This window comes from Ochotona princeps, chromosome 24, assembly GCF_030435755.1.
Source record: "Ochotona princeps isolate mOchPri1 chromosome 24, mOchPri1.hap1, whole genome shotgun sequence".
Lineage (NCBI taxonomy): Eukaryota > Metazoa > Chordata > Mammalia > Lagomorpha > Ochotonidae > Ochotona > Ochotona princeps.
Window position 1 is genome coordinate 31,157,220 of NC_080855.1, and position 24,872 is coordinate 31,182,091.

Below are 24,872 nucleotides of genomic sequence, written 5' to 3' on the forward strand. Positions count from 1 at the left end.
GTGCTAAGATCCCCAGACCTCCCAGGGGCTCACTGGGGCCACCACAACCCCATTTGGGACACACAAACATCAGTTGTTTGTTTCTCCTTCCCTGTTCTGGGCTGCCCCCTCTTAACTGGAAGGGGAGGAGGACTTCAGGAGGTCGCTCAGTTCTCCTTCGGCATTCATAGCCTTCCCCGGGCCATGATGTGGAGGAGAGTTGAGGACCAGGCACGTGCAAGTTCAATTCCACAAGGCCATGGGGTCGCACAAGGTAGGGGCCAAGGAGCAAGGTTCCGTTTGAGCTGAAGGATGACAGTTGAAACAGCAGCAAGAACTCATGTTGCCTGGGACAGTTTCTTGGTGTGTTTATTGGAGGTGGCAATGGCATGTGGTGGGTGGCAGGTGTGACCTGTAGCTCAATGTAGTCACAGTGCCTGACTCCTGTGAGAGAAGCATACAGGCTGCAGGTACCTCATGTAATCGGGGCTTCCGGTCCAGTGGGAGGGCGGAGAGCAAGAGTGTGGATCACCCCTTGCAAGTTTCCTGAGTGCACGTGGCACATCCTATCTCAGTGCCTCAACCTCAACCCTCAACCCTCGTTGAGTTGCAGTGATGTGTTTTGGGTTCAGGACAGGACCATGACTTACAAAATGTACCATCAGTCATTTGTTGGCAGCTTTCAAACACTGGCTGTTAATGACCGCATGTGTTTTGCAAGAAGTGGCTGCTGTACAGATCTTGATTTTCTTTTGTACTGTCCCAGTTTGATTTCTGGTGGTGGGTGTTGTCGGCCCTGTTGTGTTTGGCCACTGTAGAGGTTCTGGTCAAAGCACAAGTCTATCTAGCCCATCCACCCTCTCATTTGTTGGATTTTGCTCTTGTTCTGGGGCCATCCCCACTTGCACACCTGGCTCCTGGGTGCTCGGTGCCGTGAAATCTTCCTGTTTGATATTCAGCTGTTCTCTTTGGCTAATTTAAAGAAGAAGCTTCCTTTGGTTTGGTTCATAGTTAAGTGCATTCTGTCCTCTGCTGATTGCAAGGAATTTTCAGACATTGAATCGTGTTGCTGGGTTTAAAACCTATTCTGTTAAAAAAAAAAAATGTAACCACCACAGAAGGTTGGTAAACATCCCAGCGCCTCTCTCTGTAGCTGTGCCCCAGTTTGACAGCAGTTGGCGTTTTCCTGTTGCTTTCTCTGCACGCTCAAGGAGGCGTCTGGACCCCCGAGTCTGCCGAGCCCTGCAGGTGCAGCCCACAGACCTGAAGAGGCTGTGCCTGCAGGAGATGGTTCATTCACCCTCCTGCACCAAGCTGTGCATTTGCTTGCGCTGTTACTCTTGTTACATGCAAAAAAATAACCAAACTATTAGGATCCTCATGATTCAAAAGACAACATTAGTTGTATTATATATTGAAAATGGATCCTTAAACTTCATAATGGGTTCCAATTATCTTACATTTGCTTGTGCTACATATACTATTATTTTATTACAGTATAATGTCCAATTATGGAAATGACTCCAAAGAGACATGATTTCTCTGGCTGAATGTGTAATTGTTTATTGAGCGTTGTTCTCATTATGTTGATTTTTTTTTCCTTTTGAATTGCAGTTCTAAATAAACTTGCTTAGATGCTGCGAATTGATTATTATGTAGTTAAAGTAATCGACTGTTTATCAAGTGCTCACTCAGGAAGGCCCTGTGTTTCAGAAGTGAACTAAATGCGGAGGTCTAAACAGTTGTTTCCTCCTCAGGAAAGTGGTTTTGTGTATTAAGGGACCGATAACCATCAAGCTTGCTTATTCAAGTACAGGGTCACTCCTCCAAGGTGGTGGCCAGCAGGGCCTGTGGGAACTGGAGGAGCGTTAGCACTGAGACTGGATGGGTATGGGGCTTGTGAAGATAGGAATCGTGAGGGAGTGCCCTCGGGTGCAGAGCGTGGAGCTTTCAGAAGGTAGGGGGACAGTGAGAGTCCAGCAGAGCCCTGGTGAGGAAGCCCCTGGACACTTCCGCACTGGGGATGACAGCATGATCTAATGGATGTAAAAGGCTTGCATGGGCTGCCAGCAGGACTGCAGGTTCTGAAATTACATTTGTTTATCAGTAGATGGGTTTGTGCATGCCCAGACCACTGGTTGGGGTGAAGGAGACATAGTGTGTATTGGGTCTCTGACCGTGATGGGGCCAGGCCAAACACAATGGGATGGGATTAGTGTTCGCTATGTTGAGCTGGAGACTGGAAGGATAGCCAGGTGGATACGATCCTCAGTTGGAAGAAACCGGTGAACGCCGTGGTCCCATCTGCCATGTTTGTCTGGTTTGTGTGTGTGTGTGTGTGTGTGTGTTTTTTTTTTTTTTTTTTTATAACCCATGCTTGAAGATAAAGTTTAGATATTTGTAGGAAAGTTTTGGTCAAGCGAACAGAACATGATCCAAGGCTCAGCTGCTTGTTTGAGAGCATTTTCTTTCCAGAAGTTGAATTGTACGCAGGAGGCAGGGCTGCTGTCTTGTTGACTTATGAGGAATGGTAAACTCTGCTGCTGTTGGGGCAGACATCATGGTTAAGATGCTTAAATGCCACATTGGAGGACATGGACTTGAATCCTGTTTCCTGCTACCCACATCGGCCTGAATGGAACTCCCAGCTCCTGGTTTCAGCCGCTCTGGCCATTGCAACATCTAGATAATGAGCCAGCTGATGGGAGCTTTTTTCTCCCTTGCTACCTTTTTCCCAGCAAAGATCCTAAGATACTTTTATTCTTAAAAAAAGAACTTTCCTGTTATCTACTTTCTGGTTGGCAATTGACAGTATTCAATGCGTAGTTGCAAACAGGCCGACACCATCAGCATCCTTGCCTCCTCAGCCTGTTAGACATGTGACAGCAAAATTTGCATTTTAGCATTTTTGATAAATGGACGATAATGAAATGATGGGGTGGCAGGAGATTTTTGTTTTCTTACCAGATATTTATGACATGCATAGGGTATAGGGCATCCATTTAGGGGCAAGAAGACCTGCCTCTTTCCCACAAAGCATCCCCCGTCACCCTTCTTTTGAAAAATCTTCCAGCTTTGCACTGATGTTCCTCTGATGTTATTAAATATTTTAGATATAGATATAGATAGTTCTTAATTCATAACTGTTTAAGGTATAACATCAGAATCACTGAAAATGAACACAATAGTGTAACAATGTTTTAGAAGATGGTATTCTGGAAAATTGGATGTTCTTCTAAAACGGATGACACCGCCATTTTGTTTGGACCCCAGCGAATCTCAGGAGTTTCTCATCCAGTCCCCACCCGCTGCACGACTAGCACTTAACTTACCTTGGTCATTCAGCATTCTCCTGGCCATTCGACCTTGATAGGGCAGCCCACTCCGTTTGCTGTTCAAATGTGGATGTCACAGCACACATCTGTCACTCCTGCTGCTCTCTGTGATGTCATTCACAAGAAATCTACTTTGTCTTCCATGTGACAACCGTGAGGGCCTTGAAAGTGGCTCATACCTATGCTGGAGACCAGACCATCCTAGCCTGGTTTGCATAGTGAGTGGTGCAGGAAGGCCACGTGGGGCCGAGAGGGGAGGCGGCACGAGGAGCAGACGTTCCCTGCCGCCAGCTCTCAGAAATATATTCAACATCCAGGCAGCCCTTGATCTAGGAAATGACAAAACCCCACCCTACACAATGCACAGACGGCCAGGAACCCTCCCTGGAAAGGAATGAAGAAAATCATTTCCAAGGCTGGGTGGAGACATGAAGGACTGGCAGCCTTGTGGATCACACCCTCAGCAGTGGAGCTTGCCAGGGTTCCTCAGCAGTTCCGGCAGGGCTGCAGAGCAACGTGGGCAGAGTCCATCCTTTTCCCTTCCTAGAGGGTTCCTGGATGGTGCTAGTGTTGCTGATCTATGGATCACATTTGGAATACGGAAGTTGTGAGGTCTGTCAGAATCACAGTGTGATGTGGTGCCGTTTGCCATCAGAGGCCCTAAGAAATCATGAGTCGGTCCTCTTTCCCTGCTCCTACCCCCTTAAGGAAGCAAAGGCTCTGTGATATCATTAAAGCGAGTTGCATGGATGCATGCTAGAGGCATGTGCGGTGCTTACATGGAAGCGATCAGGCAGCTTGTAGGGCATTGCTAGCCCCTAGGTTCCGTGGGCCATGGCAATTTGTGTGACCAAACTTGGAGGGACTGTTGGTATCTGTGCTCAGTCATACAGACAGGCAGGCCTGAAAGCTGATGGAGCACATGTTGCCAGAGCCAACACAGTGCCACCAGCAGCAGTGCCATTGGGAAAGTATCCATTGCTTGAGCATCTTGATGCCTCCTCCTCCTCCAAGTGACAGATCTTAGGGAAAATCTGACAGAGGTCAGAGACTGCTTGTGGGAACGCACCAGCTCATACAGGAGCTGGCCACAGGTGCCTGGGGATCTGGGGTTCCTTCCTGCTCCCTTCCCCCACCCCCTAATCCCCTGCTTCTCTTGCCCTGCAAAGCAGAGAGCAAGCTGTAGTCATTCAGTGGCAATGTGGCCAAGACTTGCTTCCCTGCTTCCCACCCGTGACTTGGGACCTTCTCTTTGATGCCTGCACCCTGATTGTGAAGGAAACAATGACACCGGTGAGCTGCATTGTACAAGAATGACTCTGAAGCAGTGATGGGGCGGGGAGCCAAGGACAACTGGAGCTGTGTCACCAGCAGCTCAGTGGGCATTGCATCACCCTGCAGGCAGAGGGTGAAGCAGCTGCTTGGGAGCAGGAGCCATGAGTGTGTAGTGCCAGAGGGCTTTGGTTAAGATGTATTTTTTTGTTTATTTGAAAGGCACAGTGACACATACAAAGAGAGAAAATTTTTCCATCTGCTGGTTTACACTCCAGAAGGCCACAGGACCAGGGCTGACCGAGTCAGGCTAGACCCAAAAGCCTTGGAGCTTTTTCTGGGTCTCCCACATGGGTGCAGGGATCATCTTTTGCTTTCCCAGACACATTAGCAGGGAGCTGGATTGGACAAGTGGAGCAGCCAGGACTCAAACCGGTGCCCATATGGTGTGCTGGCATCACAGATGAAGGCTTATGTTGCTACACCACAATGCCTACCCCAGAGAAGGGAGTTTTTAGCAGCCATCATCACACACACCCCTTCCCCGGCTTCTCTTCCAAATGGGACTCGCTGATTCACACGTGGCCAGAATCCAATGAAACAGAAGCCTAGCAGTCAAAACAGAAAGGCAGGTGACTGAAAGCGTTTTTTAAAATGTTTTATTTTCATTTTATTTTATCTGCTGGCTCACTCCTCAGCTACTCCCCAGCAGTTGGGGCAAAGCCAGGCATCAGAAACTCAATCTGGGTCTTCCACTGGGGTGGCAGACATCCAGGTTCCTGATTTGTCATCGGCTACCTCCCAGGGTGTGTGCTTGCAGGAAGCTGATTCAGAAGCAGAGTAGCTAAGACTCAAAGGAGGTGCGATTGATGTGCTGACTAAAGCACAGTACCACACACTCACCCCTGACTGCAGGTTTGTAAGTAGGTTCTTGCTGTCACTTTACCTTTACCTCAGAAAATCATCCTCAAGGCAAACCCAGATGTGGAAAGGCATATTTAGCCCGGAGCCAAGTGTTGGCCAACCTCAGTTGGCATACTGATTTTTTTTGGGGGGGTGGGGTGTGGGGAGGACGTGAGATGCCTTGTTGCATAACTTCATGATTTGACAAACATGTTGATTCAACCAACAGAAATCATGGGTCTCCCACGCAGGTGCTAGATCCCGACGCTTTGCGCCATCCTCTGCTGCTTTCCCAGGCTACAGGCAGAAAGCTGAATGGGAAGTGGGGTAGCCAGAACATGAACCAGCACCCACATGGGCTTCCAATACTTGTAGGTGGAGGATGAGCCAATTGAGCTATAGCACTGTTCACTATTTAAAAACTTTCTGAGGCCTCTGTTTCCACCCCCAGTAGATCATAGCCTGTTTCTCTGATGCTGATTTTGATTCTTTACCCACATGGTCTTTCACCCCCACTTACTTGCTAGGAGCCATGGAAGAAATCCAGTGTGTATGAGCCCAAATCGACTTCTTCTCAAGGCCTGTTCCTTCTCTAGACTGAAGCTATTCAGACGGTCTCTTGCCACTCCTGGTCGATGCTGCCTTTGATGCCAGATGGTTGGTCTTACATCATCAGGAACAGGGGTGTATACTTCAGAATTGATGCTCTTTTTGGTTGTAAGGCTTAGGAAGAATAAACTTGAAACAAGTTTAAGTGCACTCAACTGCAGTATGTTGCTGTTTCCTTAATCCTTAGCAGATTAACCCCTGCTCAGAGGTTAATCTGATAAACCAGATGATACCCAAAGTAGCTTCTCTGATGACGGCAACCTGGAACCTGCCAGGCTCCACACAGCTTCCCCAAGTGGGCTGCTGGCATTCAGGCAGGTGCAATGCCTATTTTTTCCCCCGTATTTAGGATTTGGCTTTGGACTGGGAGCCGTGTAGGCCCTCAGAGGTTTGTGATTCAACCTTCAGCCTGGAGCCTAGCCTCCCAGATGGTAATTAATGTTTACACAACATGACAAGCACAAAATGGAATCTCTTTGAGCCTTGCCAAGCACCCATCATTCCCCTGATCTTCCACTCCTGCAATGTTTGGAAATTAATTTGCCTTGAACAAACAGTGGGTTTTCCTCAATTTATTTGTACAATTTCAGTGACCGAGAAGAAGAGCTACAAGCTTGAATGTCATCCTTCCCTTCTTTGGAGTAATTGAATCTGCAAATGGAACAAACTGGTCTCTGTGTAGCAATTTGAAGAAAAAGAGGGAGGAGGGGGAAATAAAGGGATGTGTGTCTTAGAGCAGGCATATACCACTGGAATGTAGAGTCCGGGAGATGTGAAAATGTGCAGCCTCAGGGACTTGAATGTATTCCTGGATTGATTCAGTGGCTCAGTGTGTGTTTTAGGAAATATATATGAGCAGAAAAAATGCAGCCTCTGTTTAAAAAGTCAGAGAATAGAAAAGTGAAGGTGTTGAAAGAATGTTGTGGCTCACAGGTTCAAGTTGCTGCCTGTAATGTAGGCATTCCTACCTTCACCACCATTTGGGGGATGGGGAGAATGAACCATTGGATGGAAGGTAGCTTTCTTCCTCTCTGTCTCTCCGTCACCCACTCTGGCTTTTCAAGTAAGTAAATGAAAACTACTACACTGTGGCGTAGTGGGTAAGGCCACAGCCTGCAGGGCCAGCATTCCATGTGGTCACCAGTTTTAGTCTGAGTGCTCTGCTCTTCCAGTCCAGCTCCCTGCTGATGTGCCTGAGAAATCAGCAGAGGACAGCCTGCATTGGAGACCCGGCAGAAGCCCCAGGCTTCTGGCTTCATACCAGTAGGTCCAACTCTGACTGTTGCAGCCATTTGGGGAGCAAACCAGCAAATGGAAGATCGATCTCTCTCTCTCTCTCTCTCTCTCTCTCTCTCTCTCTCTCTCTCTCTCTCTCTCATTCGCTCACTCACGCTCAGTATGTATGACTAGCTCTTCTCTCTGTGTGAGTGAAGCTCTGCCATTCAAATAAATCAATAAGAAAACGAGAAAGGGACACTGCTAAAAATATGAATAATAACTCGTTGATTCTTAGAAATTTAACACTTCTGTGTGTTTCTGGCTCTCTGGTTGAATGTTTTAATCCTTTGTTAGTAACTGAAAGGTAAAATAACATAAGCATGGGACACTGATATGCATATTTCTCAGGAATGTTGATCAGAAACATACAGAGGGATGAGTAGGTGCTGTATCTGGTTCCCCACATGCTTTTCTGGATGTCTGAGTTCTTTGAGTTTGCTGCACTAAACTCAAACTTGTAGTGAGTAAGCCCATTAAGGTTTTTCTTTTCTTTTTTGTTTTTCAAGATTTATGTATTTTTATTGGAAAGTCAGATTTACAGAGAGAAGCAGAGACAGAGAGAAAGATCTTCTGGCTCCTGATTCACTCCCTAAGTGGCCGCAACAGCCAGAGCTGAGCCAATCAGAAGCCAGGAACCAGGGGCTTCTTCTAGGTCTCCCATGCAGGTGCAGGGTCTCAAGGCTTTGGGCCATCCACGACTGCTTTCCCAGGCCACAAGCAGGGAGCTGGAAGGGAAGTGGAGCAGCCAGGAAACGAACTGGTGTCTGTATGGGATCCCGGCGCGTGCAAGGTGAGGACTTTAGCCACTAAGCTACCATACCAGGCCCCCATTAAGGCTTTCCTAACAGAGTGTGAAGACAGATCAAAAACATGCACAGACATCATCTCAGGAGGGTCCTCTGGCCTTTGCCTCTGCTCCACCTCGTCCTTTATCATCCAAATTCTCCATTGCCTTTCTGTCCAAATCTACCCACTTATAACCAGTTAAACCTGCTGTGGGCTAGAGAACATACTGGTACTGACTAATCCTATCCTCATTTCTGAAAGGCAAATATTTGTCTTTCCCTGTAGGAAAGAGATTTGGAATACTTGAAAACTAGTCAAGATACTTGGAATACTTGAAAAATAGGTAAATAAAAATAAAACATCTTCAAGTGGCAGGTGCTGTGGCTCAGCAAGTTGTGTAGCTTCTTTGTTCACCAGCATCCCACGTAGAGAGCTAATTTAAGTCCCATCTCTTCCACTTCTCCACTTCCAATCCAACTCCCTGTTACTGCATCCTGGAAGACCGTGAGCGATGGCTCAAGTTCTTGAGCCTCTGCCCCTGACTAGGAGAAAACTCATTTACTTTACCTGAAAGTCAGTTACTAAAACAGAGAGGGAAAGGCCTCTTTCATCTGCCGGATCACTTCCCCAAGTGCTCACAGTAGCCAGAGCAGGGTTGGTCCAAAACTGGGAGCTAGGAACTTCATCCAGGTCTCCCATGGGGGTGCAGGTGTCCAAGCCCTTGGGTCATCCACCATTGCTTTCCCAGGCCATAAACAGGGAGCTGGATGGGAAATGGGGCAGCCAGAACTCGGATCAGCACCCATCTGGGATGCCAGCAATGCCAGTAGAGGATTAGCTTGCTAAGACACCGCACTAACCCATGTTCTGCCTTTCAAATACATGAAAAATGAAGCTTTTTAAACAGAAATATTTTATGGCATGCGCACAGCTTTTACTGTCCACAACAAAACACATAGTTATAATATACTTCTCTAGATACACAATCATAAAGCATTGTGGCCAGTTGAGTAGTAAATCAGGAGATAAATCTATCTCTATGTGTCTCCCTCCGCCTTTTTCTGTCATTCTGCCTTTCAATCAATAAACCTCTCACATAGGCCAGCAAATTTTTCTTAATCTACTCTCAAACTTTTAAAAAGTATTAATGCTTTTTGGAGTATCCTTTTCACGCAGTCAATTTACTCTTTTCTGACGTATGATGTGTGCTATAATTTTAATTTGCATGTATTTTATTACAAGCATGACGTGTTACTTTTATAAGCACAAGAGAAGGGATTTTTTTTTTTTAGACTCCAAAATGACAATGAATACATTGAAGTAAGACAAGTCAATGTGTACTTTCGTATTTCTTTCAACCTCAGCACATTTCATCCTTTGGCAAACTCAAGTACATACTGTGCAATACCAAATGCCTTTTTACAGCGTGCTCCTGCCAATTTGGGAGAAGCACCGTAAGACAAATTGACTGTCAGGACAGAAAAGCTTAACTGGGAAGATACAGTTTTTGAATAATTGAAAGGAAGAGGAAATGCATTACAGAGAAGCCACAAAAATGCATGCTGCCTCATCAGAGGTCGCCCTCCCCCGAGACTCTTCTAAGTGAGAAGCCCTAAAACTGGTTCAGCCCCAAGGCTGGCCTGCTTTGCTTGGAGGTCACTGTACCAGGGCCCCGGGATTGATAGAAGCTTCCAGCTTCCAGCTGCAGCACTCCTTGCCATTCTCCTAACCCTTGACGCTGTCCCATGTACGTTCTCACTGGGTGCTGGGGTCACCATTCCTTGCTTTCTTGTAGGAACTAAAGCTTTTGCTTTTGTGTAGACCAGACACAGATAGGACGGGAACTCAGGTCTTCTGTTTTAATCACTAAAACAGCGACCTCCCTCAATCCCACCTGATCACAGTACTGCCTGCTGACCAAAGTACCACGGCACTTTAAAAACTTAATGGAAAAATAAAATTGGAGGTTGAGTTAATTTTGATACCAAAAAAATTTGTTTTTGAGATAATACATGTGGGAGATCTTCAAAAATGTGTGATAAGTACACATTTTTTTTAAAGGTTTTAGCCTGGCGCGGTGGCCTAGCGGTTAAAGTCCTCACCTTGAACATGCTGGGATCCCATATGGGCGTCGGTTCTAATCCCAGCAGTTCCACTTCCCATCCAGCTCCCTGCTTGTGGCCTGGGAAAGCAGTCGAGGACAGCCTTGGGACCCTGCACCCGGCATGGGAGACTCAGAGGAAGTTCCTGTCTCCTGGCTTCGGATCAGCGCAGCACCAGTCGTTGCAGTCACTTAGGGAGTGAATCATCGGAGAAAAGATCTTCCCCTCTGTCTCTCCTCCTTTTTGTATATCTGACTTTCCAATAATAATAATGATAATAATAATAAGGTTTTAACACACAAACCATTTTTAGAACAAACTTTTTTTTAAAAAAGATTTAGTTTTATTATTGATTGTAAAGGTAGTGTCAGAGAAAGAGAGGAGAACCAGCCCACTTCTGACAACTGTTACGCTTCCCAAATGGGCACAACAACTAGACTGGACCAGTCCAAAGCAGGAGCCTGAAACTCCATCTTGGTCTTCCACATGGGCTGTTTCCTGCTGCTTTCCAAGGCACACCAGCAGGAGGATGGAAGTGAACAGGTAGAACTTGAACCTGGACCAATATAGAGTGCCAGCATTGCTTAATCTGCTGCACTCCAGCACAGGCCCCCCCCCCCCCCCGCCAAACAAGTGTTTCATTCCATTTTCCACGGTCTTTTTAAAGGTACTGCCTGCATACGGCCGCAGACCATCAGCATCCCCAGGAGAGCCTCTGAAGCCAGGCCAGTCGAGAGCCCCATCCCACAGCTACCGAGTCCACATCTTGATTGTAGTAAGATCTTGAGGTGTCTGGCGCACACACACAAGTGGGAGAATGTGCCTCTAGGTTTCCGTGCTTGTGTCCCAATTCTATGCAGCTGGGCTCCTTCAGGCCTCAGCGCAGGTGGTATCTGCACAGATCAGCAGAAGTCACTGAGAGGTTTGGGCCTTCCCTGGGTCCCTTGTTGGCACGGGCTTGGCACCACTCTTGCACTGAGTGTGTCTAGGCTGGGATTGAGACAGCAGACCCTAAGAAGCAAGCCCGAGACTACAAGACACCTCCTGGAAGTGTTGTCCAGATTCTAAGAGCCAGGAAGACGATAAATAGAGTCAAGCTGGATATGTGGAGTGTTTCCATGTGTATGTATGATGTGTATCCATCCCATTGGCATAAGTCAATGCAAGTGATAGCGCTGGGCAGCATCCTTTAAAAAGAAGTTTTTTGACTGTTGTTTTATTTAAGGGAGAAACTTTGTTTCAATGTTGATCTTTGGAAGGAATTCGAATAGTTTCCAAGATGGAAAATATTGATTGGCAAATCCTTGACCCTCCTGGTGCTGGGAGAACAGAGCCGTGCAGGAAGAGAGAAATGGATTTCTGCCATTGTTGTCCAACCCAGTCAGTTGACATGATCTGTCCATGTATGCCTAGGGCCTGTCCAGGAGTCATGAGCTGCTCAACGAGTCAAATGCCTCTTTATTTTGTGCTGTTGGAGTTTTTGTGCCTTTGGTACTTTCTGTAACAGAGCTGACCAACGAATGAGCCTGCATTGTATGAAGCCTGTTCATCTTCCGCCAGTTGTCATATAACGACTTGCCATGGAGACTGTTGTGAAAGAGAACTGTGGAGAACTCTGTGAGAGGTGGGCAGGGCTCGGGCTGCCCAGGGCACCTGAAGATAAGGGTGCCATCCTCCCAAGGTGGCACCATTGTTCTGGCTGAAGAGTCTCTGAGCACATCAAGGAGTGAGCTTGGTGCCTTAATACAGCTCAGAAGATGAAACTAAGGCTTTAGAAGCCCACAGTTTCAACTTTTATCATAAGCAAAAACCTTCCCAGAGAGGTCCTTTGTAAAAGATTTGTTGGACCCAGAGTGATGGTCTAGTGGCTAAATCCTCACCTTGCATGCACCAGGATCACATATGGGCAATAGTTCATATCCTGCCTGGTCCACTTCCCTTCCAGCTCCTTGCTTATGACCTGGGAGAGCAGTTGAGAATGGCCCAAAGCCTTGGGATCCTGCACCTGCATGGGAGACCTGGAAGAAGCCCCTGGCTCCTGGCTTTGGCTCAGCTCATCTTCAACCATAGCAGCCACTTGGGGAGTGACCCAGCAGATGGAGTATTTTCTTTCTGTCTCTGCTTCTCTCTGTGAATCTGCCTTTCCAATAAATAAATATAAATTCTAAAAAAAATTTATTTATTTGAAAGACAGCGTTACAGAGAGATCTTCATCCACTGGTTCATTCCCCAGATGGTCACAATGGCTGGAGCTGGGCATGTCCAAAGCCAAGAGCTGCTTTCTGGGCCTCCCATGTGAGTGCAGGATCCCAAGGGCTTGGCTCATCCTCCACTGCTTTTCCAGTGCATGTTAGCTGGGAGCTGGAAGGGAAGTGGAGCAGCCAGAGCCTCAGCAGGTGCCTATGTGGGATATGGGTACTGCAAGTGGCTGTTACCCACCTGGCCTCACCAGAAGATGCTTAAGACAGCACTGCAGAGAGTGCAAGTTGGAATGTATACCATCTACCGTCACTCGTCAACAGCACTACCTTGAGACGCTGTATCTTCTCTCACCTGAATCGTGTGTGGAAGGCAGCTTTGTGTCTATCCAGGCTGCTCTGTGACACTTGAAGACAGCCAAGTCCCTGGCTGCCAAACATGTGCTTTGTTTATAAACCCAGCATTTATTTCTGCGCACATGTGTCTTATGGGCTTGATGTGTTGTACCAAGAGAACATTGAAAATAATGGATTACTTCAACATAGATTCCAAGGACGAAAAATGACAACAAGTACACAGATATAAGAGTACATCCACAGAAATAAATACAGCCAGGGAGAACCTCATGGGCTTTTTTTTTTCTCACACTTGCCTACAAGGGGAAATAGGAAGAGAAAGTCTTTGCCCAGAATAGGTTGTTCTGGCAGACCCAGAAGACACCTTCATTGCCGAGAACAGCCTGTTCTCTTGCCTGTTTCTGAGCTGGATGGTAATAAAAGAAAGGGGTGCTGCCTTTTTGGCACACAAATGTGGGGAAGGTAATTTCCCCACAGATGTGTACAAAAATTCTTACTTCTTAATGGGGCCATTCCTTTATATTGGATGCCATAATGGCCCTTCATGTATTCCGGTGGTGAGTTTTATGGAATTTGACTTGTGGGGTCATCAAACAAGCCATTGTAATAGATATAGCACTTAGATCTCTGGACCTTTGGAACAGTGCATGCCTTGTGGCTTGTCACACAGGAGTGTCTGTTTTCTGGGTTTTTTGTTTGTTTGTTTTTCCCAGTAATTGTAGACTTTTGCTTAATCTTTATAACAGATATTGACCTAATGTGTGATATTTGTGCCGCTTGGCCATGACTTCGGTGGAGACCCTGACCGTGATCCCGGGGCGGGGTGGGGGAGGATTCCTTAAAAGCCCTAGCAAGCGTGCTTGACATTGAACTTGATAGAAGTGCACGCCGTGTACCTTTGATCTGAGATGGATAGCGAGTATTAGGAGGACTGACTTTTGACTGTAAGTTTAGCACTTGCTAGACTGAAAAAAAAAAACCTTCTAAATGTCAAGTGTGTCTCTTCAGTGAAAATAGAGAAGAAAAGAGAAAGCCAAGAAAAACCATCTGTGTGTTGTTAAATAACATTTGCTTCATTTGCTATATTGAAAACACTTTGCTTTTGTATATGCAAGAACTGTATTTGTTTTGAAAGAAGGGAGGGAAGAAAATCAACTTGTCGGCTATTGCTGCTTAGCTTCCTGCAAGACTGGCTCTTAAGGAGAACATTTGGTTTTCCATTTGGACCTGGTGGCCTGGGCAGCCCCCTGGAATGCAGCTGTCCCCCAGTCCCAGGATTTGCTTCCTGCCTTGTGGAGATTCATACATTGCGTGGTTTTGTCTTTGCCCCCATGTAGATCCGGACCTGGGCGTCGGCCCCCTCCCTGACCATGACAGCCAGGATGCCGGGCCCATTGTCCCCAAGATATCGGGTCTAGAGAGAAGCCAGGAGAAGAGCCAGGACGGCTGCAAAGAGCCTATCTTTGAGCCCGTGGTGCTTAAAGACCCCTGTGCTCAGGGCCCACAGCCACCGCTACCCCAGCCCCAGGCCGAGCCTCAACGCCCAGCTGCTTCTCCGGACTCCAGCGTGGTGCAGCGTCCCGAGGCTCCTCCCCAGCCACCGCCTCCAAGCACACAGCCACCACCAGGCCCCCCAGAGGCCCAGCTGCAGCCTGCCCCGCAGCCTCAGGTGCAAAGGCCGCCCAGGCCCCAATCCCCAGCCCAGCTGCTCCACCAGAACCTCCCGCCTGTGCAGGCCCACCCTTCATCCCAGAGCCTCCCCCAGCCGCTGTCAGCCTACAACAGCAGTAGCCTGAGCCTCAACAGTTTAAGGTGAGCCAACCTGCCTCTTTCTGACTGCCTCTTGCCCTTGTCCTCCCAACTGGCATGGGGTCATGGGTACAAGATTGCTAAAGGGGAGGAATGTACACACACGCACACACACACACACACACACACACACACACCCCTTGTGGTTTGCCCTGGGGACTAACTGAGGTCTCTTGGGACAGGTTGGGTTGGGTGCTGGGCACGCACGAAGAATTTAACAGCCCTGCAGAAGAATGCATAAGAAATGAAGGCAGATGCTAGGGAGCGCTAATGCCAACAAGGAGGCAAAGGCTGGGTGCCCCATGGGACTCAGGGTGGCCAGAAAGTCTCAAAAAAAGGGACAGGGGAGGAAGTGTTTGAGAAAGCTGGTCCCCTGCAACCCTGGGGAGTGCTGTGCTTTGCCTTCAGCCTGAGTCAGAGAGGCAGTGAAGAGACAGGCTGCTGTTGACCATGGAGGGCCAGCCCCTGTGCCCTGCCCAGTTGATGCCAAGCCATGCAGCAGGAGCATCTGAACAGCAGCTTGGAGGAGAATGGCCAACAGAACAGGGACAACCCTACACGTGTGCAAGGCCGGATGGGACCACCCGTTGGTGGTCCCGCCATGGAGGCTACAGCCCTGCACCCCTTCTGAGCTGTTGCATCTCAGCTGCCTTGCTCTTGTGGAGCCTGGTGACGTCAGTGGTTCGTGGCCCGACTCTGGCTCTATCTTGTGTAGCACAGTTACAGACAGACTGGGGCGGGGGCAGATTCTGCCCCTAAGGGGGCCAGGCCCTCTTCCAACCCTCCTGTTCCCACATGCTGATGTCCAGACCATAAGCATGATGGGAGAATCCAGGACCTGTGTTCAGAACCCTGTAACAGATCACAGGCAGCACGATGATTGCTGTGTCTATTCAGCTGCCCCCGTGATATTCAGGACTGGGCCAAGGTGGCAGCAACAGTGAGGGGCTCGCGCTGGCAGGGGAGCCTGGCTGGCACTGGGCTGTGTCTCATAGCCTGTGTATGCTGGCGGGACAGATTCTAAAGGGGAAAGGGTAGGACAGATAGTGTGAGGTGGCTTTGCGCAGGAACAGAGGGGACTTTTTTTAGTCCCCCTAAAGTTAAGAAATGGCTCACATCTTTTTGTATTTCCTTTTCCTTTTCCCTTCTACTTACCACACAGCAGCAGCAGAAGCAGCACCCCAGCAAAGACTCAAGCCGCCCCTCCACACATCTCCCATCATCCCTCCGCCTCCCCCTTTCCCCTCTCCCTGCCCAACCACAGCCCCCTGCACAGCTTCACTCCCACCCTCCAGCCCCCTGCACACTCACATCACCCCAATATGTTTGCCCCTCCCACTGCTCTGCCTCCTCCGCCACCACTGACTTCAGGGAGTCTGCAGGTCCCCGGACACCCGGCCGGCAGTACTTACTCAGGTATGGTCCCCTCACCCCCGGCCCTCTTCCTGGGCCAAGCTGGCCCATACTCACATGCTGGAACTTCCTTCTCGGCTCCAACGTGGGCCCAGATCCAGCACCCGGAGATACCGACACGAGTACTCATTCCAGTGCCACTCTGGCGAGGCAGGTTAAGGCCAGGTTTGAGTTAAATGCTGGATTTGGCACTAGGAGAGGTCCCAGGTCTTTGAGGGCAAGCTCAGGTCCTCCCTGATCGGTCAAGCCCATGGCCCAGCTGTCGTCTAGTGTTTGGTCACTAAATACAGAGAGCTACACTGCAGCCATTGACCCTGGTCAAGGGCCTTGGAGAGAGCCATGACCTCTCAACAGCTGGCATTTAGCATGTGCCCTCTCCATTGGACACAAAGCAGTGTCATTGTCCTTACCTCCCAGAGGAGAAAAATACCCGGATCGGCAAGTCGTTTGTCATACCTGTGTTCGCTCAGCCGGAGTGGCCAAGCTGGGACTCCAGCTCCACCCATGTGGCTGCACACTCCATCAGCTGCCTGTCCCTGGTTGCCAAAGCCAGAAAGAAAACAGGGACATGGGACAGGGGGTTGGGGATGACTGGACCTCCGTGTCCTCTGCGTCACAGGTTGTCCCCTCATATATCTTGGGATCCTGCAGCCCCCAGAAGTCCCCAGCTATTGTACTGTCCCCCTTGGCAAGGCCCTCGGACGTGTTCCATTCTGGAGGAATTGACCGGTGCAGTACAAGGTGTCATGATCTCTCCCTTTTTTTTTTTTCCTTCTTTTCCAGAGCAAGACATCTTACGACAGGAACTGAACACGCGTTTTTTGGCCTCTCAGAGTGCTGACCGCGGGGCTTCCCTGGGCCCCCCGCCGTACCTGCGCACCGAGTTCCACCAGCACCAGCACCAACACCAACACACGCACCAGCACACACACCAGCACACCTTCACGCCCTTCCCCCACGCCATCCCGCCCACCGCCATCATGCCGACGCCAGCACCTCCCATGGTGCGTACCCCAGGCAGAAATGTGAGGATAAGTAGAACACGACTCTTTTCTTCATGCAGCCCAGAGGGAGGGTGGGTCGGGCAGCCGGAGCCGTGGGAGATGGGGTGGGGAGTGTTGGCCATCAGGGGGCTCCCTTGGCCTATCCATCTGTGCCCAGCTGACCCAGAATAGGAACTTTGCCCACATTGTTGAGTCCAGCACAGTGGGTGGGTTTTGTCCTAGATGCTCTCAGAGAGTGCCCTCTGGTTATCAGTCGGTAACTTCTTGAAGGGCTGTTTGATTTTCTCAAATATTGTGTTATCACCATGCATAAAACTGTACCTGTAGGGCCTTGCCACCAAGTGCCAACATAGGGGCTGTCCCAGTGTGGGGGTTGATGGAGAGAAGCAGGGAGAAGCTGCCTTGGGGGCCACCTGCTTTGTTCAGTTAAGTCAGAATTATAACTTCTAGCACCAGATTAGACTGCTGGGTCCTAGCATCCCAAGTTACAGTCTGATCTCTAACAGTGAGTGTTGGAGTGCTGAATTTGCTTGTTTTTTTTTTTTTTAAATGTAATATTTGAATTTGGCCTTTTAAAAGAAGATTTATTTATTAATTTGAAAGTCGGTGTGTGGGACAGAAAGAGACAGAGAGAGATCTTCCACCTGCTGATTCATTCCCCAGATGGCTACAACAGCTGACACTGGGCCATGCCAAAGCCAGGAGCCAGGTGTGTCATCTGGTCTCCTCTGTGCATGGCAGGAACCCGAGGGCTTGGACCGTCTTCCACTGCTTTCCCAAGCACATTGGCAGGGAGGTGGATCGGAAGTGGAGCAGCCAGGGCACAAACCGGCACCCATATGGCATGTCGGTGTCCAAATGGCAGATTCACGTGCTCTGCCACAACATTGACCCCAATACCCAATTTTAAAGCGAGTAATGTGGACACTATGAAAATAGAATTAAATTTGTTGTTTTTAAAAGGAAACCCTTCACCTTGCTCTGCTGTTTTGTTTCTTCCTCCTCTGTTGCTTCAATTGAGTTTTTATGTATACATGTATGTTTCAAAGGCAGAGTGGCACACAGAGAGCTGTTTCATACCCTGATCCCCTGCCCCAGGTGGCCCCAACAGCCAGGGTTAGGTTAGATACAAGACAGGAGTCAGGGGCTCCATTCTGGTCCCCGCCCCCACCCCCCATGGGGACAGGAACTCAAGTACTTGAGCATCTTCCATTGCCCTTAGGGGGTTGCTGAGTCAAAGCTGGCATACCTGGAACTTGAACCCATGCTCCGCTAGGAGCTGCCAGAGTCACAGGCACAGCTTAACCGGCTGTTCCACAGTATCATGTATTGTTATGTATTCGTTTTTTAGATTTTAATTTAGGAAATATTAGAGACAAATCTCCAGAAAGCAAAACCAATGTATGACAGATTTTGACCAGCCGAACTTCTCGGGGTTACGCATTTGAGGGCGTGATGGTTTGAACAAGTTTTTTTGCTGGCCCTTAGAGACTGCTTCACAGGTAAATGCAATTAAAATACAGGGAGTTAAGCTGCAGGCCACCTGCGCCCTGTAGAGGAGGCAGTGTAGTGGGCTGTTGTCCTGCCCGAGAGAAAGACCTTAAGCCCAACCGAGATGCCAAGGTGCCGGTGTGGTGTCCTGGGGAACAACACATTCCAGCCAAATTGAGGACAAAGTGGAGGGGAGGCTCTGGCAATGGGGGAAGGCTCACTTCTCTCCATCTTCTCCAGAGGAGGTGTTAGCTTGGCCCCAGGCTCTCACTCATGGAGTATAATGGACAGTCTGGTTAGGGTATCCAGGACGGCACCTAGTACCCTGCGGGGGTTTTCACTTTCCTTCTCTTGCAGGAGTTCCTTGTTAGAGACACAAGAGCCCACCCCCTCCAGTGGTTTCAGATAAGAGGCTTGTTGTAGGGCTTACCTCCAGGGCAGTGAACAGAAATGCAGATGAAGTAACTAGCTTTTGCTTTGATCCCTTTGCAGTTTGACAAATACCCTACAAAAGTTGACCCATTCTACCGGCACAGTGTGAGTCCTTGTTCCCACGATACCCATTGAATGTAACCGCTTTTCCATTTTTGTGCTCTTGCTACAGATCAGTAAGTGACCAGCAGCTTCCCTAATCATCCTTGCAAGAGTTCCCCCCCTCCCCCCCTCCGCTCCTTGTCACTCTGGATGCTTGCTTTTGTGGCATTTCGCTTTGGGTAAAGATGCAGTATCATCCTCTGAATCAAAAAATCATAAGCTTTCTGAAACCCTTGAAAGCAGAGTTCTTAGGAGAGCCTGAAATCTGAGTGGAAACGCCAGTTGCACAGAATTCCTGCGAATCACTGAATTGTTTTCCTCCAGCTGGAAAGTCCCTGATCTTTTGACTTTTCCAAAAAAAGAAGATTTGGGTTGGCTGGAGGCTGGCTGTAACAACTGTCCTCCCTGTGACTGGTGCTGTGCTCCTGATTTTACTGAGAGTGAAAATAAAAAATGTCCAATTAAAAGACTTCACATCGAGACAAGAATTGGTTTTTCCCTGGGGGAGAATAAAAACAAAACAAAACAGCTCATTCTTTTGAACTCATACTTTTTTCAAAGATTCCTGTTTTATGCAGTTTTGAGAATACATTGGAGAGTTGAAATTGGTACCAGTCCACTAACTCATTTATATGCTTAGTAGCTGTAACACAAGAACTGGTTTTGATACAAATTTCTTGAACATTTTACCATGATATTTTGATTATGAGATGAATACTGCATCGCTTTTATCTGAAAATTTGCAAGTTTCTTTGCTCAGTGGTTTATTTATAATTCTTAATGAACCCCCCAAAGGAAGGTTAATAACTCATAGCCACTTATAGCCACATTGATTGACCATAACCAACTATTCCTGCTTTGATTTTTTTTTTTTTTTGATAGTGTTATCATTTGAGTGGAAGTAAGACTTAGCAAAAACTCTTCCTTCGCACTCTGTATCAGATAGGACTGTATTTAAGCTGAAGTGCAGAAACGAGAAGATACGAGAAATCAAGAATGACTTATCTGCTATTTTAGAAAGAACGTGAGAGAGTCCTCTTCCCAAAGGAATTAGGACTTGGTAGTTGGCGTCGTTCTGCCCAATAGTGTGTTCCAAAAATGCCGTGCAAAGCCTGAATGGTCTGTGGGTTCCTTCTTTGGGTCTGTCCCCTGAATGGTGGTGTTCTGCCCTTCATCTATACTTTACTGACTTAAATGGAAGGCTGGCTAACAAAAATGTTCTTCTGGAAAGTTGAGTGGGCTCAACAGGTGGCTCCCATTTCCTTCTTAAGGCCAAAGACAATGAGTGCCTTTCTGTCTGTACAGTCCGCAGAGTGTAAGATGGAGAGTGAGCCTGGAGCCCTGAAGTTTTGGAAAGTTTTTGTTTTGACTTACTTGCTTCCGGTTTTTAGTCCAAAAGGGAATAAAGAGTTCTGTTTCTATTCAAAAGAGGTCAGAGGCTTAAGGAACATGGGAAGAACGTTCCGGATTTTCTTTTCTGTCTTTTTTTTTTTTTTCTTAATTGTAAACATTAAAGAAGAAATGCCCACCTGGAGGCAGAGTAATAGAAATTGGAGTGTGTTTTATTGTGGCATGTCTTTAATTACTTCGCTTTCTAAGTGTGCTGTGGGAGAGTTCCTTCATGTTATTAGTCATAGTGGATAATACATGAGGTACTTAGTGTCTCTCCCCTGCTTTGGGGATTAGGATGTTATAAGGGGAATTAAGATGCAATGCTCTCAAGTATCTAAAACACAATTTTAGACTTAAAAGTAGTTTTAAATGAGGGCACTTGGCTTGCAATCACTGTTTAAGTGGATTTAGTTCAATATCAATTAGTCTGAAAACCTTTGCTGCATCATTGAAGGGAGCAAAATGAAATGGAGACCAATAGGAAAAAAAAAAATATCTATATATATGTGCCTAGCAAACAGATAACATTGCTGCAATGTGAATTTCAGTCATTACCACTAGTAGCCAACGTTAGGAAAGGCTTCCATTATGGCTTTGAGTTGGCTATACCACACAGCTGTGAGCGTGGGGGTATAACCAAAGTACATGGACCCAGAGCAGCCGAGTCTGAGAAATGTTAAAATGTTACAGAAAGAGGAAGCTGTGTGTTGTCTTCAGTATCTGCTGTCTAGGCCTCCCTCCACTGCACCTGAGTTTGTGATTCCAGAAAACTCCTGTCCTTGCTTCAGAATCTTTCTTCTCCCTTCATGAAGTGGTCAGACCCACACATCAAGGAGCTGGCCTCAGCAGCCCCCAGCCAGCTTGTCCTTGACCTCTTTGGTTTGGTTTAGAACTGGCTGTAAGTTGGAGGCCTTCATGTGCTTAGTACAGATGCTGTTGGAGTGCCTGTAAGTCAGTCACTGGCCAGTAGAGCCGGGTGGTTTCTGTGCTCTCGGAATCTGTCAGAAAAATCGGCAGCTCTGTTGAAAGTATAGGCCGAGTCTTTAGTTTTACCCTTCCACCGATATTTGTCATCATCTTAGATGAGAAAATTTAAATTGTCCTCTGAAACTGCCAGTTCTAGAACAACCTAATGGAGCAAGGATTGTGAATATGCTGTCATTTCCTCAAACTATCGAAATCTAAAAGTACTAATTGAGTTTTAATGGCATCACGTTCTAGCACTCATGAAGACTTACTTTTTTTTCCTTTCTTCCCCACCCCCCTCTTTTCTTCTTCTTCTTCTTTTTTTTTTTTTTAATTAACTTGTAATTTTCTGGGCATCTTATCTAGCTTAGCATCCCTCCTGTTTTCGATATGCATTAAAATCTCCAACCATTTAGGACTTCTATTCAATTTACCCATTAATAATTAGAAAAACTCCCTTCCTAATGATGTCCTCATCTGGGACATCATTTGTTGGCTGATTGATTCTGAACTACTTTTAACTTTCGCAGTGAAACATCCGTGGCACATCTGTGTGATCATTTCATCATGGCTTCTTGACTAATAGCAGCAAACTGAGATTACTTGGCTTGCTAATGTGATGTCTTTCTATGGGGAGGGAATTTGAATATATCACTTGCCTCCTACTAAAATCGTGTTTTTCCCTCTCCATCTCTGGCCACAGCTCTTCCATTCCTATCCTCCTGCAGTATCGGGCATACCCCCTATGATCCCACCCACTGGCCCTTTTGGTTCACTCCAAGGAGCATTTCAGCCGAAGGTAAGAAGCCTTACAGCGGAAGCACACACAGGCATGTTTCTGAGTGGAGCCCCAGGCCAGGCGTGCAGGTGGATTCTGCAACCCTCCCCCTCCCCCTGCCCGCAACGCGACTGAATTTGTCAGATCCAAAGTGACCGTGGGCATCAGAATGAGACGATTGTTTTCAACCTCAGCAAGGGAAAAAAAAAAAAAAAGACCTCAATTTTCAATCAGCAATACCCATGTAATCTCAGTTGAGCTAAGATTTGCTGTGCACTTTAAAATGTGCGGAATTTATATATATGTGTGTGTGTATATATACATATGTATGTATGTATGTATATATATATATATTTCCTGCCAATACTGTAGACCTTAAGGTTCACTGGTCAGGAACTCTGTGAAATGTCAGACACATGTGCACCAAGTTGTCCTCAAAGGCTAGGATATTAACAGAGATGCAAAGCTGCGTATTGATTGTAACAGAAGAGGCTGGGGGATGAGGCTTGCCCCACTAACATTGTAGCCTGTTCTTGGTGTCCAGGAAGGAACGTTTTCACTGTGCCCTCATTTCCCTCCAGAGCCCTGTCTCCCTGCAGGTATGTTTTTCCCTCCCTCTGAACTCTGTCTTCCCACCCCACTTGCCTCAGTCAAGGCATTCTCAGTTACTAACATCCTAGCGGGAATTGGACCTATTGCCATTTGCAATATATTGAAGTTTCTACGTAGCCAAGGTCAGTGCAGTTCAAGTTGCGCCACAGATCAATATTGAAGAGTAATTGTGCAGAGTACTTCACCTTTTGAAATCTGTACACAGCCTCCCCACCCATTTGACTTCCACACAAAACAGAGGCGAAATTCCTCCACTGGTAACCATTCTCGGGGTGTAGCATAAGATACTTTGCTGTGTTGATTTCCGCTTGGTTTGGCTTCTTTTCTCTCCCTCATCTCGTGCAGTGTGGGACCAGACTTTCCCAGGATGAACGCGTACTACTTTTCCAAAGCCACGTTACCTTAAAAGTAGAAACAAGGAGAGAAATTAGGGGGCAACCAGGGAAGGCCTGGAAGGCCACTCCTCCCAGGCGCGTTCACCTCCCTAGAATTGTCTCGGGTATGCAAGCAGGCTTTGTGACCCTGTTAAAATCCCTCCTATCTTGAGATAAAAGAATGGTGACTTTTCAACAACTTTCCCCTTCCTCCCCTCCTCCATTTGATCTTCAGAGCTCCCCCAAGGCTGTGGTCTGTCCCCTTTGGTTGCCACCGGCCTCTGATGGATCCCCAAACAGGCTGGTGGGTCATTTAATAAATTAGGCCATTTCCCTCACTCACAATTATCCAATCACACAGAAAACTACATCTGGGCAAGAAATTGTCTCTGCTGGTGTTGAAATGGGCCTTTCCAGGCCATCTTACTGATTGAATATGTAGAATGCAGCTCATTAACAGAATTCTTCATATGTATGCAAATCAGGCTGTTAACAACTCCAGCCTAATTGTTAGTTGTACTGCAGCTGATTGCTTGCTTTCTTTCATTCTCTTCCCCCATCCCACCCCACTCCTCTCGCCTTGTAGGCAGGCTTACTGCTGAAACTTGAGCTCTTTTTCCAAATGAGTTCACTTGCTGATGGGGAGGGACCCACAAAAGTTGCGATTTCTTAAATAAAATAACTGGTGCTGTTTTTCTAGAAGCCCTTCCTAATGGAAAGTAGTGACTGCGCCCAAAGTGGGCTTTTTGTTGTTGTTAATTCAGAGGACAAAAGCCTTACACAGAAGGTTAATATTGTTAGTGATATTTAAGAATAGTGGAGGGAATAACACAGACGAGGCAGAATTACCAGAGAAATCATTTAATAGCAGATCTGGGTGGTCCCTAAATTGGGTTCTCTTGTCCCATTTTCCACCACCGCTAATGAGTAATTACGGAGTGGTAATTCCTTGTTATTATCCACCCGTTAAAATGTAGAGAGTTAGCCTAATGTCTGCAAAGATGCTTTCAGTTATTCTGATGAGAGGCACCTGATACTGCAAATTATAATAATGTTCACTTAAGCGTTTCTTGCAATGCTCAGTGATAAAGCAACCAAACGATGACAGTCAGTGCTATGGGTTCCCCAAGAGGAAGAGGAGGCTGTGGGCTGCAGTTGCGCGTGCGCGCGCGCGTGTGTGTGTGTGTGTGTGGCTTTTCTCCCTGCTCTGTGCTTTTTTTCTGCATGAAAGCTGCTGGGGGCTGCCTCTGCTTGTACCTGTCCTTGCCCAGGGAGGCTGATCCCTGGTCAGGACCCTGTGAGAAGCCACCAGCGCGAGCCTGACACAGGCTCATGTCCGTGGTTCAGAGTAGAAGGCAGGGCCTTTCCTGATGGTTTGTGCTTCCTAACCCGTGTCCTCTTTCATTTGTAGACATCCAACCCTATTGATGTCGCTGCTCGGCCGGGGACGGTGCCACACACCTTACTCCAAAAGGACCCAAGGGTATGTACTAAGTCAGCCTTGTCTCAGGTAACCCCAGGAGCAGAGGGGCACATGTTGTCCCTGTCCAGAACACACACTTTGCATGGTGCGTGCTATGGGAGCAGGTGCTGTTCGTGTCTGTGGAGGACAAGGCCAGTGGCCCTCTGTCACAGCCACGTCCCCAAAGGGACTGGCTAGCCACTGGGAATGGCTTATGA

At 47.6% G+C, this 24,872-nt stretch overlaps 1 protein-coding gene across 3 annotated transcripts in view; it reads left to right on the forward strand.

The window, feature by feature from the left end:
- The window catches only part of AUTS2 (activator of transcription and developmental regulator AUTS2), an 89,202-nt gene that overhangs the window by 47,668 nt on the left and 16,662 nt on the right, over window positions 1–24,872 (forward strand). Inside the window, exons 3-8 of one of the 3 annotated variants that reach the window (XM_058680767.1) lie at window positions 14,157–14,631; window positions 15,791–16,044; window positions 16,825–17,066; window positions 19,029–19,073; window positions 22,132–22,227; window positions 24,604–24,675. In XM_058680767.1, the coding sequence (XP_058536750.1) occupies window positions 15,951–16,044; window positions 16,825–17,066; window positions 19,029–19,073; window positions 22,132–22,227; window positions 24,604–24,675 (549 nt within the window). In that variant the 5' untranslated portion in view covers window positions 14,157–14,631; window positions 15,791–15,950. The remainder of the gene's footprint in view (window positions 1–14,156; window positions 14,632–15,790; window positions 16,045–16,824; window positions 17,067–19,028; window positions 19,074–22,131; window positions 22,228–24,603; window positions 24,676–24,872) is intronic. The other 2 variants (XM_058680766.1, XM_004587018.3) reach the window with 2 other exon arrangements.